We start from the raw sequence: 12,396 nt of genomic DNA, 5'->3' as shown, positions 1-12,396 counted from the left end.
ACAAAACCGATATGATTCAGGGGCGGACTTGTTTAATTGATAGCGGCTCAAACCGTCAAAGCAAATTCTGTGATGTGTACCTTTAAAGAGATTCTGACCAAAATGTACCCCCCTCTGCAAAGTCTTCTAGAATTTGGCCCAAAATAAATACAGTTCAAGACTGTATACAATACATGAATGATGACTGAAAAATGGGGAAAAAAAATGTACCGTGGATTCAATTTAAGATAAAAAAACCCCAAACACATTAAACAACTACAGCACAATTTCACTATGTGTCACTCATCTTGTCGTTCCTGGCTCAAACCAAAGTGACTCAATCCAACATTGTGTTTAAAATAAGTGTGAAACAGCCAAAAGGAAGAAAAAAAAGGCAAAAAAAAAAGGGCAGAAAGAAAGTCCCAGTGGGTGGAGAGCGTCAAGCCTTCTCATTTAGGAGGAATGATTCTACCCTGCTATTACGCGGCGCTTATCTCTCCACTAAATCACCACCTCCGCACTCGGCCGCTGACTCTCCAAGCTAGTAACCCGCCATTTCGACTTAAACGCCAGCTGCAAGCCAATCGCTGCTATCGCTCCGGCTCAAGAGGAAAGCGGCGGTGACTCATGACTTTTTCCACCCCAGTTGCCGCAAACGACGAAAGCCACGAGACGTTCATAATGGAGCGAAGGGAGGGGGGGGGGGCATATTTGGTCAGCGCAGCGTGTGGCCTTGTCTTCACCTCCCAGTCGCCGGTGTTAAAAGCCCTGCCGACACCACTGCCTCACACGGTGTGGTGACATTCACACATTCCAACAAAAAAGATTTGGCTTGGGAAAAAGGTGGCGTTATTTTTCTTCATGGATGAAAAAAAATTTAAAAAAGGCCACGAAAGAAAAATAATTGGAAACAAGAATGGAGAAGAAGTGAGGAAATTTGAACGAGTTATACTACAAAATAATAAGTTAGCGTGTGAAAATGAGACAACATCATCGTGGTTATTTTCATAGTCCGCAATTTACGCCACGACAAAAATAAAATGTAAACTTTTACGAAGGGCTACTGGGGTCGTGAATTTCTACCTCAGCAAAAGGGTTTACCTGATTGAAATGATACAACAAGCAAGTGTGGATCGAAGTGGTGCTTTTTGTAATCGGCATTTGCAAAATAGTACTCATGTCAGAAATATCCGCAGAGCTCAATTCCTGATACACGGCGCTGTCCTTTATATTTGAAGGAAGCACATTTGTCCTGATGAGGAAAGCTGGTACAAATGTTAGCGGATTTAACTTCCCGAAGAAGCTGTAGCGATCCAATGTCGTTTTCCAAATATGTTTGCTGCGTCATGATCATTTCTAACATGTTAAATCCAATTTATGTGACCCTCCTGACCCCAAACCTTGACAAAACCCATCAAGTCAACAACAAAGCGCCATGACCCACCTTTTCCTCCAGATTGGTTAGATTTACAAATTAGGTTGTGATAGTCACATCTAGCCGAATGACATCAGCGCTACTACATTTAATGACTGACATGTAGCCAGTCCAAGACTGCAAGAACAGTGACGAGAAAAACGAGAATGCCTTTCGGGTCAGGCTGCAGGACTTCAACAGAAACAGAAGCAACGGAGCGGCGGAAGAATACATCACAACCGAGAAAACAGTTGACTTTGATACAGTAATTGGTTTATAAAAAGAATCCATAAACAAAATCCCTTATGGTTATTGATTCCCATCCAGATGCAGTTTTTACGACCGATGCTCATGAATGCAGGTTGACATCCTGAACAGTACCTTTTCTCAGATAAATATATGAAGAGTATATGAGAGTACAAAGAGGGGGGAACCATTGCGTTATGAGAGAAAGGCGGCATCGTGGCGGGTGTGTAAATATCCTTTTCTTTTATGATCGTACGCAAGAATAAACGCTCGCTGGCTGGGGGTAAATAGAGCAACAGGAGAGATCTGGGAATAGATCGTCTGCTCACGTCACAAGGCTTGAATTTCCAGGATGCTTTCTGTCCCCATTTCCACTTCCAGACTCGCCGTACACCTTTCTGATTGAGCAGCAGTTATTTGATGACGTCTCGACAAGCGTCCGTGCGTGCCGAGCCGCGCCAAAAGTTGCTGTCGAATGCTGATTATACAACGTCATGCATGTCAAATAAACATTGGCTCGACTCTGACAATGTCATTTTCTCCTCCGCATTCCCGATACACGTCACAGAGGAAATGCCTTTGCGCAATCTTAACAGGAAGCACTTATCGCTGGCTAGCAATCGGTTGCTTTTTCTAAAGTTAGCAGAGTCCAGTGATGCATTCGAACACGTGGCAACGCATTTGAGACTGATTCACTTTAACACGGGATGCGCTTCGGGGAAATAAACCCTGCTTTAGGCCTCTAAGGCCTTTAGAACTCATTAAAGTGTGTGTTTTTTTATGACAATGAACCTATAGAAATAATGACTGAGCTCTGGTCGACCGCCTTCGACAGTTGCTTCTTCAATGTGCGCATATGCAATTTAAAGGCAAAGCCTTGCAAGGAAAATCCAAAATATGCCACATGAGATCCATATATTCAAGGACAAGAGGTGAGAACGCTTCTTTACGTTGAGTCACCAGAGAAATGCATTAGTCAGAGTGCCAGACGGGCACATAAAAATACAATAACATTTGCAAAGCAGAATGGAGAAAGTCGTGTTCGAGGTGACCTTATAGTCGTCTTCTTCTTCTTCCAAAGCTACCATTTTCTTTGTTTAAATTCATTCTGTGTTTTGTACTTGCATTCATTTCTGGCGTGATTTTTGCTTTTGTAACGTCACACGCATCATTTTCAGTCTAAACTAAATAAAATGGCCGTACGGTTAAGCACCACAGCGCCCCCTGTTGTTCTGGCATGCGCATGACCGCATGCAAACACATTTCCGAGAGCTAAAAGTACAGTTGATTTGGTTGAAATGTTCTTTTTTTTTTTAATTTAAAGACACTTGCATGTATGTACACGTAGGAAATCCCAAAACAAAATGGCAGTAGCTGGGACATCACAGTAACTGGGCTGGACAGAAATCTGAAATCCGACAGTATGCACATACAGTGTGCCCCACTCTTCTCGCGAGGGCGGCAGTGCCTGTGCTCGCACCTTGACTCAAATGACACTATTTTCCAGCGCGCCGGTGATGAGCTTTGATAACAAAAAACACGTACAAGTGCATGCGGCTCTATTGTATTTGTGCCGATAAACACAGACAAAAGAGTAAAAAGACTAAATGGAAAATGTGCAGCAACAAACAAAGCAGCCCTGAGAGACAATGTGTGGGATGATTAAAGGAAACATCCGTAAAAAAAAAAAAAACACTGGCAGGTAAATCTACACCGTGTGGGCGCTAAATATTATGCAGAATGGAGGGATAATAAAATCCCGTGGATGAGGGAGGGGGGAGTCATGCTTTTTGCGGGAATGTGATGGAAGCCATTTAAGCAGTGATGCCCCCACCCTCATCCTGCTCCGCCTCCTCTCTGTTCAGCCATCAAATTGAACAGCTGACAGAAACCAGGCTCGGAATGAAACAACTAACACCTCTTAAAGACTTATTAAGATGTGCAGTCTCCCAAAAAAATGCATTTTACAGCACTGGTAGGACCTTTGAAGTGAATTTCATCCGTGACCTCTGGCAGGACAACAGACATGAGCGCACAGAGGGGGGGGAAGAGGATGGATGGAGGGATGCTAGACAGAGAACAGGTGGCGATGGAGGGAGTGGGCGGACCCCCTACCCACCAGGGTATGTATGTTTATGTCACAAGGCAAGAGATACTGCAGCCAGGAAGAGAAAGCAGCTCTACCTGAGTCAGTCTGACATCTCCTGCAGGTGCTGGTTTCTGTGGGGTTCAAATTGCACATTTTAAACGGGGCAGAGGGACACATATCAGCATGAACACATGTGCAACTGTTTGTAGTGTCGGGATGGCATCAGAGCAGGTTGATGCCCTTTTCGCACTGCACGGTGTCTCGCCTTGGTTTGGGGCAGTGGGCGAAGCATCAGTTCGACGAAATGACAACAATAAATGAAACTGGATGTCTGTTCCGTTTACTTCTTGCTAAAGGGGTGGCGACAATGTTTATTTATAAAGGAGACCGAGGCCAGCATGAAAACGGATCCCTGCAGCAAGGTGGAGATTATGGAGTATTATGCTGCAGTGTCTAAAGGCAAGGCACAGCAGCAGGCAAAGCTAATATTAGCATGCATATTAATTGGTGACAATTCTAGTTGTATAAGCCTTGGAAGTGCCATGTCTCATGTGGGTAAAGATGTACATTCTATGCGGGAAGAGACAGAGGACAGCAACAAAAATGGGCCGCTGCTGCAAAGTAGAGACTGGGGAGTACGATACAGCAATGGACTCAGCTCACCATAGCAACATGCTAAGCTAACATTTGCGTGCGTGTTTAGTCTTGCCATTTCTGGCAGTATATGCCATGTTCCATGCGGTAAGGTTTCGGCAAAAAACAAAACAAAACAGAATACAAAAAGTGTGGTCTGTGAAATATATTACTTACTTCCAGACACGCCATATAGGATGTCAACGGGCAAAGCTAACTTTAATGTGTGTTTATTGGGGCATTTTCCAGCAGTATATGCCACCTTCCATGTGTTAAGGAAACGTTTTTTTAAAATTCCAGAATAGACTGAGGTTGGTTAAAAAATGGTCTGCTACAGCAAAGTGGAGACTGTGGAGTATTATACCTCAGCATCCACGATGAAGGAAAAGCAACAAGCTGAGCTCACACGCGTGCAAGTTTGCATTTGCCATTTCTAGCAATGCATGCCATGTTTCCATGCGGTCAAGGGACTAATTGTTTTCGCGAGAAGACTGAGGGCAGCAAGAAAACTGATGATTGCAGTCAAGTGGAGACCGTGAAATACAGTTATACGTTCTGAAGTATCCACGGGAATGGAGTAAAACAACATTAGAATTTGTTTATTTGATCGAATTCAAGCTGAATATTTTCAAAAGTGAGCAATGACGCGGCGATAGTGAATCTGATCGAGCCATGTATCGTATTGTATTGTAATAAGCAAGCCGAAGCGGTTCAGTCACGGTGTCAGCTGACACCATAAAAAAAATAGTAGCTTCGACTATCTTGTCTCTATGTTAACCCGCGTGTGAAGAAAAGGGGGATTTACAACACTTTAGTGTTGATTTGCTGATTGTAAATATTTACTTGGCACACAAAAGCACAATTTATTTCATGCTTACTTCATTTCAGTTCATGCTTCCTGACTCAAGAGTTCCAGAAGGAAGGATGTGAGTGATTTACAAAGCGCGCACACCTTCACGCAGCTAATAGCCACAAGAATATCGATCATTCTCTATTCACGCCTTCGTCCTGGACTGTTCGCCGGACCCATCGCAAAGGCACATTTAGACAAACAACTACTCAACGCTGACACCCATGGACAATAAGAGTCTTAACTGTGAGGCAGACGTGCTAACCACCAAACCATTGTGACGCCTCACACGACTACAGTGGACTCAAACAAATCGGATTCTTGTGTACAAAACTGTATGTCAAGCAAGTAAACACCAGGACACGCCGGGAGAGTGAAGCACCTCACAGGCAGAGTGAACGAGAAGCTCTTATCGTCCATGAACCCCCCCCCCCCCACCACCACCCCCACCTCTCTCCCACCACAATAAATATCACATGGCTAATTATAAGCAGACATGCGACTTATCTCCATGACCACCACACGCTTGTTCTGTTAAGGGAATCACAAGGGGGCAGAAAGAAATTTAAAAAAAGTGCAATTACATAAGACCGTGATTAAAATGAGATGACATTCCCGCGCTATTACAGTGAAGACAGGAAGGGATGAGCGAAGAAATGACTCATCGTAGCCCGAGGCAATGACAGTTCCATCCTCACAGCTATCAATACTTGACAGTGGTTTGTCCTGGCAGTAGTCACCAACTCAATCCGCACATTGTCAAACTGAGCTCCTTTCCTTCAGGTGGGAGGACGGCGCCGAGGACGGCCGACCGAGGCGATGATTCACAAGTCAAAGCTGCGACGAAAACAACGGCGAGCCGCACAAGTTCACCGTCAAAATGTCACCAGTGAGTCAGGAGGTCACCCTGAGTGTCTTCAAACAGGAAGTGCTGCAAGTCATCCCGCCCTCAGCTGCAAATGGTGGCGTGTAATAGTTTCCGACACGGTTCAGTGCGAAACTGTGTTATTGTTTGCTAATGAACTTGTCCACTTTAAGGTTAAACGCTGATTGAATGGCCCCGCGAGAGCTTTTATGGCCCGGTTGCCCTTTTGTGCTCTTCCCCTTTAAGAGAGATGCATTTTGGAATGATTATGACATCACTCACATAAGGCTTACACTAGAACAAAATGTAAAAAAAAAAAAACACTTTTGGGGACAACAAATGACTTTGTTGTCGACAATGGCATTGACGATCCACGGTAAAACGCGCCAAAGCAACAGCTGGCGCTACAAGGCCGTCCAGCTTCAAGAATCGGAATCTTGAAGGAAGTCATGTCCGGAAAAGGCACAATCACAATGGCAAATTAAAGAAAAGAGGGAATTCACTGCATGAACTGAAAGTACAGCCTTTGAATAAAACCAGTAAAAGCTACTGTAACACGATGCACAGTTTGAACATTTAATTCAGGAATTATTTGTCTTACCATTTGTCTTACCACCGCTTGTTTTGCACATAGCACTCGTACCACACAACAAGGTTATTATAGCGGGGAAAAAAAATACTGAAAGTATTTTTTTAAGTATTCTACAAAGAAAACAAAATTCTGTTCATGAAAGTAAGAACATAATTGCTTTTCAAAAATAAAAACTACTGGAAACTACAACTTAAGTTTGGTGTAACTACACTTAGTCAAAATGTTCTTCCTTTTTGTCTTTGTCATTGTCTTTATTACACAATACTTAATGCTCTTGACCAAAAAAACAAAAAACTAACACTAAAACTCATGAACCAAAAGTAAGCATTTTTGAAAAAATAAACATAAAATCGAACAAACTTACTCTAAAAGTGAACTAACTACTTACAGAATTTTAGAAAATTACATTTAAAAAAACAACAATTATGAAAAATCCAAAACGATTAGAACCCTGTCTCACATTGAGACTCATTCCTCAATGGGGTTTAACTCTGACATCTTGAATATTTAAAAAAAAAAAGTAACTTTTAGTGCGCCACTGAAAACATGTTTTTTTTTTGGGAGGGGGGTTACCCCCTTAGATCTTATCATTAGCAAGTAGGCTAGACTATTGGGTTGAAGTCTGGCGACTTACATATTTGTCTGCTTCTCAGCATCTAAGCTCTGCCCAATGTAATTAGTCCATTCGCTTATCTACCGTTTAACTGCGACCTGTTTAGAACACATACTAATCTCGGAGCCAATGAGACTAACCCTAACCCGAGACGAAACCTCACTTTTCCCACTCTTTAGCTTGCAAGATATTAAGTGTCATGCATTTTTTCAAGTCGGAAGTTGTCCAAGTCACAGAATATTTGTGCCAAATTTCGACCCGCCACAACCGCAAGCCCACTCCATCACATGACCCTTCGGAGCTGAAAAACAAGCTTCGTCCGGCATGCTTTCCTGAACGTGTGCGCATAGAAGTACGACCCCCGAGGCGGCATGTAGGTCAACCTGTGGTCAGCTGATCCATTCTGATCCCGCTCTTTGCACCTGGTCATAGTAGCGACTCATTTGCAAGAATGCCAACACACAGCACTGCAATTCCACATCGAGACGAATAAGCAAGCTTCATGGAGAAAAAAGGCAGGTGTGATCACAGCGAATCTAACTTGGGAGCCTGCTCCATGCACTCATGCACAACAAGACGCACTTAACTTACTTACCCTGATCTGAACGCAACCCGTGCACATGTCATCCCATTCAGGTCGCCGCGCAACGTGTCTCCTGTTGAAACTCCCTGAGCGTTGGCCACTTCCTACACCTTATCACTCTATTTCATGACTTCCTCTTCGTTGCCCGCTTCTTACTTTTTCTTTTTTTTTTTGCTCACTCTCCTCTCCTGCTCTCTGATCTGTCTGTTTCCCTTGTCCGGTGTCTGCACAATGCGCATCAATTATTCAGAGGCAGTCTCCCGGTTCCTCCCGGCTTATCCAATCAGAGCAGGGGGCTCTGCGCTAATGGGCTCCTGCTGTACCTGCTACCGGCTCCAGAGCGCTGGAGACAGGAGGTGGGGAGGAGGGGGGGGGGGGGCTTGTAGGATAGACCAGGGGAGGAGGGGGCAGGGGATGTAGACGAGAAAGGATGAGAGTCAGAGATAAAGACAGCAAGCAGCGGCAAAGTGGAGCGGAAATGGCGAGGACGAGATATTGCGGCGCTTCTCACCCCTTTCTGTCTTGACGTGATGCCTCAGAGAAAAAAGCACCTGCATAAATACATCATCTGACAGCTGCACTCGCAGTGATGGGTGGGGCTTAAGGTGTCGATCAATCAAAAGACAGGCAACTAGTCAGGTCGCACACGCCGGGGATTGTGATCTAACGGTGACAGGTCTTCCTCCATCGCGACACCACCTCGTGACTAATGCGACAAAACATCAACGTTGTGGGTTGAATCCGAGTTCAACCTCGCTTGCCCCGATAGTCAACCCGGCGTAGCGATGACTCGCCCAAGGATGATTGAGGGTGGGGAAAGCCCAAGCTGTCACCGCTATCACGCCTCAACCGAAGCGGAGGGATGCTCGCCACAGTGAGAGTGTGTGACACTCGGGCATCGATATCCCACGCTGACTTGAACAAGGGCAGCATTGTTAGACGGCAATTTTACTTGAAGAGGGTGTGCCGAAAGCCCCTGAGGGATGGCGGCTGGGGGCATGGGGGTTGGCGGCAAAGGCGGCTTAGTCCTGAGGTGTGGGTGCCAGATCAGTCAACCAACCCCTGAACAAAAGAGGGATTGAAATCATTTGCTCATCCGGTTTTGACAAGACGAGTGTCCTGCATGCGCAAAGCGGCGCCTTTTCGCCAGGTTCGGTGTCTCGGGTAAAGCAAAACCAATTAGCCGGCGACTGATCGAGGACCCTCGGAGCCAAGAGGGCTTGGAAGAGCAGCTAATGAGTGTTTAGTCCACAAACTCAACAGTGAACTTCTAAAGGTAGTTTGGTGTTGCGGGCGGATTTCATCATCGAAAGCAAAGCTGGTGTCACAGGAGAGGCCGGTGAGCTAAAAATAAAGATGTTAATAATTAAGTGCACTCCTCTTACCCTCGGTAGTAATTAAATATAAAAAGTCTGCCATCTTGATTGGGTCCGTATGAAAGAATGTAGCACATTTCCTTGAGTGCTCCTGAGCTACAACACAAAACCTGTCGTTTTAAAAATACATGATTGCTTTTCTGTCCTTTTCCATTTTTGCAATTCACAGTGACCAGCCAATATGATGAAAATACTGGAATATGCAGGCCAGGCCAGTGGTTAAATCAGCCATTTGGCTACAAAGGAAGACTTGATACAACTGATCGAGAGCTCAGAATTATTGTTCCAAAATATTTGTTTTCAAAACAAAAAGTCAAATATTTTATCCTGGGACTCAATTGGCGTATCAGGACGGCCGGAGTATCTGTGTAACAGGCTAGCGATATTTCAGTAGCGATCAACCCAACTCTTGATGTACAGCAGGGGTGTCAAACTCATTTTAGTCCCGGGCCAATTTGGAGTTACGTCTTCCCTCGGAGGAGCGTTATGACAGTGAAACCACAAAATGATTACTTGTAGACGACAAATTAATACATTATTCGTTTTAAAATCGGTCAAGTCAATTATAATAGTTTGTTCAATCGAGTGTAAACAGGGTAACAAAATTATTGCAAAATCTCAACGTTATTTATTACAAGTGACACTATGACATTTCGGTGCAGATTTGACCAAGTTGACACACATGATTTACTTTTGCGGGCCACATAAAATGACCTGGCGGGCCGGAACTGGCCCCCGGGCCTTGAGTTTGACACCTGTGATTTACAGGCTTGAATGGTCCGCATCATATCAACGATGATGAAAAAGTCGCAGTGAGTTCTTATTTGATTTGAATTTTGAAAAAATTCTGTTTCTGACTCCTGGTGTACAGCATGCTACCTAAGACAGACAAGTAAAGGGGGGATCTGTTCATCGTCCTCCGCCCACTTCCTGCTGAATTATGGCAGCGATGGCGCGGGTGGACCACTTTTGTTGTGTGTGTGTGTGTGTGTGTGTGTGTGTGTGTGTGTGTGTGTGTGTGTGTGTGTGTGTGTGTGTGTGTGTGTGTGTGTGTGTGTGTGTGAAAGCGTTTTCCACAGCCGCACCCTGGAAGTTTTCAGTCACTGTTGACAGAGCTTGAGCGCTTGTTTACCTCGCTGGCGCGGGCTAAGGGCGCACCAAGCAGCCCAAAAGAACGACTAGGCGGTCTCTGTGAGATGCGATCAGCGGGTACGTCTTGTGAACTTCTCAGAGGATCATTTCGACTTTGAGCAATGGACAAGCCGCAGCCTGCTTCGGACTTAAACATTAAACGTTGCTATCATTCCAAGAACAGCTGCCGTTAATCCTCAGCGTGTCAATTCATGTTCAAAACGACAAAAACTTTGAAATAAATACAGATCACCGCCTTCCTCCCTCCCAAAAAAAACAAACAACAAACTGTAATAGCAGTCAGTTGAGCGAATGCTTTTTACCAAGGCTTTAGAAGAACACAGCTATTTTAAGTACAACACACTGCAATGAATTAAAAAATGTTTTTCCCATATTCAACTGACCTAAAGATGTATTGGCGTTATCGTGCATTGGCACTCGGTATGGGTGAGTACTCACATGTGAGTACTTGTATTCATCCTTACCACTGGGGCAAGTGGCAACAGGAGTGACACCCTGTCTGGTCCACCAATACTACAAACCGGTAATTATGAACCAGTGAGCTGTCATGAGATTTTTTTTTTTACATCACTTAAAAAATTAAGTGATGTAACTGGAACAATTGGATAGAACACGCTCTGGCTAATTAGCTTTATCATGACCAGTGCCCTTCGGAGGGTTGCTATGAAGCCGCGGAAGGCAACAGTAAGACCCTTGACAGATTATGAAGCTAATCTGATTTGTTGCCTGAACTTCTCAGATAAACCTGTCGGGGTCGTGGATGTTTGCTCCATAGCGGAGCAGTGACCGCATTGTCGATTTTAGTTTTTTTAGAAGATCATCAACTTTTTTTTTTTTCATATTAAATGCAGCGGCATCTAAAAAATACATTTAAAATGAAAAAAAAAAATAGATGACAGCTGCACGTGCGCTAACATTAAAGCTACTTGTTAATAGCTCTAATGCAATCTGACCTAACGGCAGATACTGAAAATCTGTTCATGGGATTATGGATTAGAACAATGAGCTAATCCCACAGACCACCAGACCATCAGCAGTGGAGAGTCTCTTCACTCTGGTGGTACGTGGGTGTATTTATGGACTTTATATTTGTGTATTCATGCTGGTGGTAAATGGGGAAGAGCAGTTATTGCTCTAGAAGAATAATCTCTGCCATTCTCTCATGGCTCTTGAACGCACCGGCTACAATATTTGGAAAGTGTGGATCACTTAAAATGAGATCCAATAAATAAGGTGGGGGAAAAAAAAAAAAGATTTTCTGATCATTTCAATTTGAGAGTAGATGGAAGATTCTGTATAATTGTGCAGTTGAAGTGGCAAGGTTAGATAGACTGTATTATAATTCACATTCAAGCACAAAATGTCATAAATTGTTGATGGCGGTGTCAGCTGCCAATGCTAAACCGAGCCCACTCGCTCCGATGTTATCTGAATGCTCTTTACGCACTGCTATGATTCATCAGATTCTTTGTTTGTTTTGTGCATTTGTGTAGCGGTAAATGAAAGACTCAATTGCGTTGTGGATTACTGCAATGAAAACAGACGTCTTTCCTTCCTTTTTAAAGATTCTTGTGCCCTTTTAGAAGTTTGGGTTATCTCACTCGTGATATCTCATTATATCGAGGAACAAAACGCTGTCAGAAACTGAGGCCCTCCTGTACATATTAATCGACATTTTACAGCCACTCAGCCTGAGTGTTATTGTGCTACAATTTTTAACTCGTTTTCTTTTCAAAAACCTATTGGAAAGCTTGACTGCTCTTCATTCATAAATTAAAATGCCCATAACATCTCACAATTTAGCTAGCACTGCCTTTTTTCTTCTTTTTTTGCAATGCATGTTGTAAAAGAATAGGGTGAGGAAAACACAGAGGAGACTGAACATGGATAAAATATTTTATATGTGTGGCCTAAGAATATTTTTCATACAAATAATTACCGTAATTATGACTTGATTGTGGTAAACCTCTGTTTGACCCAACCGCATACGCAAGCACACACACA

General features: G+C 43.8%; 1 protein-coding gene across 3 annotated transcripts in view; it reads right to left on the bottom strand.

Moving 5' to 3' along the window:
- zmiz1a (zinc finger, MIZ-type containing 1a) overlaps positions 1 to 12,396 on the bottom strand; it is a 118,751-nt gene that overhangs the window by 12,771 nt on the left and 93,584 nt on the right. For 2 of the 3 annotated variants that reach the window (XM_086121835.1, XM_086121836.1), the window contains exon 7: positions 3,824 to 3,859. In XM_086121835.1, coding sequence (XP_085977961.1) covers positions 3,824 to 3,859 — 36 coding nt within the window. Of the gene's footprint in view, positions 1 to 3,823; positions 3,860 to 7,876; positions 8,219 to 12,396 lie in introns of those variants that run through there. The other variant, XM_086121837.1, reaches the window with a different exon arrangement.

Source organism: Hippocampus guttulatus, chromosome 10 (assembly GCF_054856545.1).
Source record: "Hippocampus guttulatus isolate MCC_2025c chromosome 10, RoL_Hgut_1.0, whole genome shotgun sequence".
Lineage (NCBI taxonomy): Eukaryota > Metazoa > Chordata > Actinopteri > Syngnathiformes > Syngnathidae > Hippocampus > Hippocampus guttulatus.
Note: the sequence above shows the minus strand (reverse complement) of the source record. Positions and strands in the feature narration are given on the sequence as shown.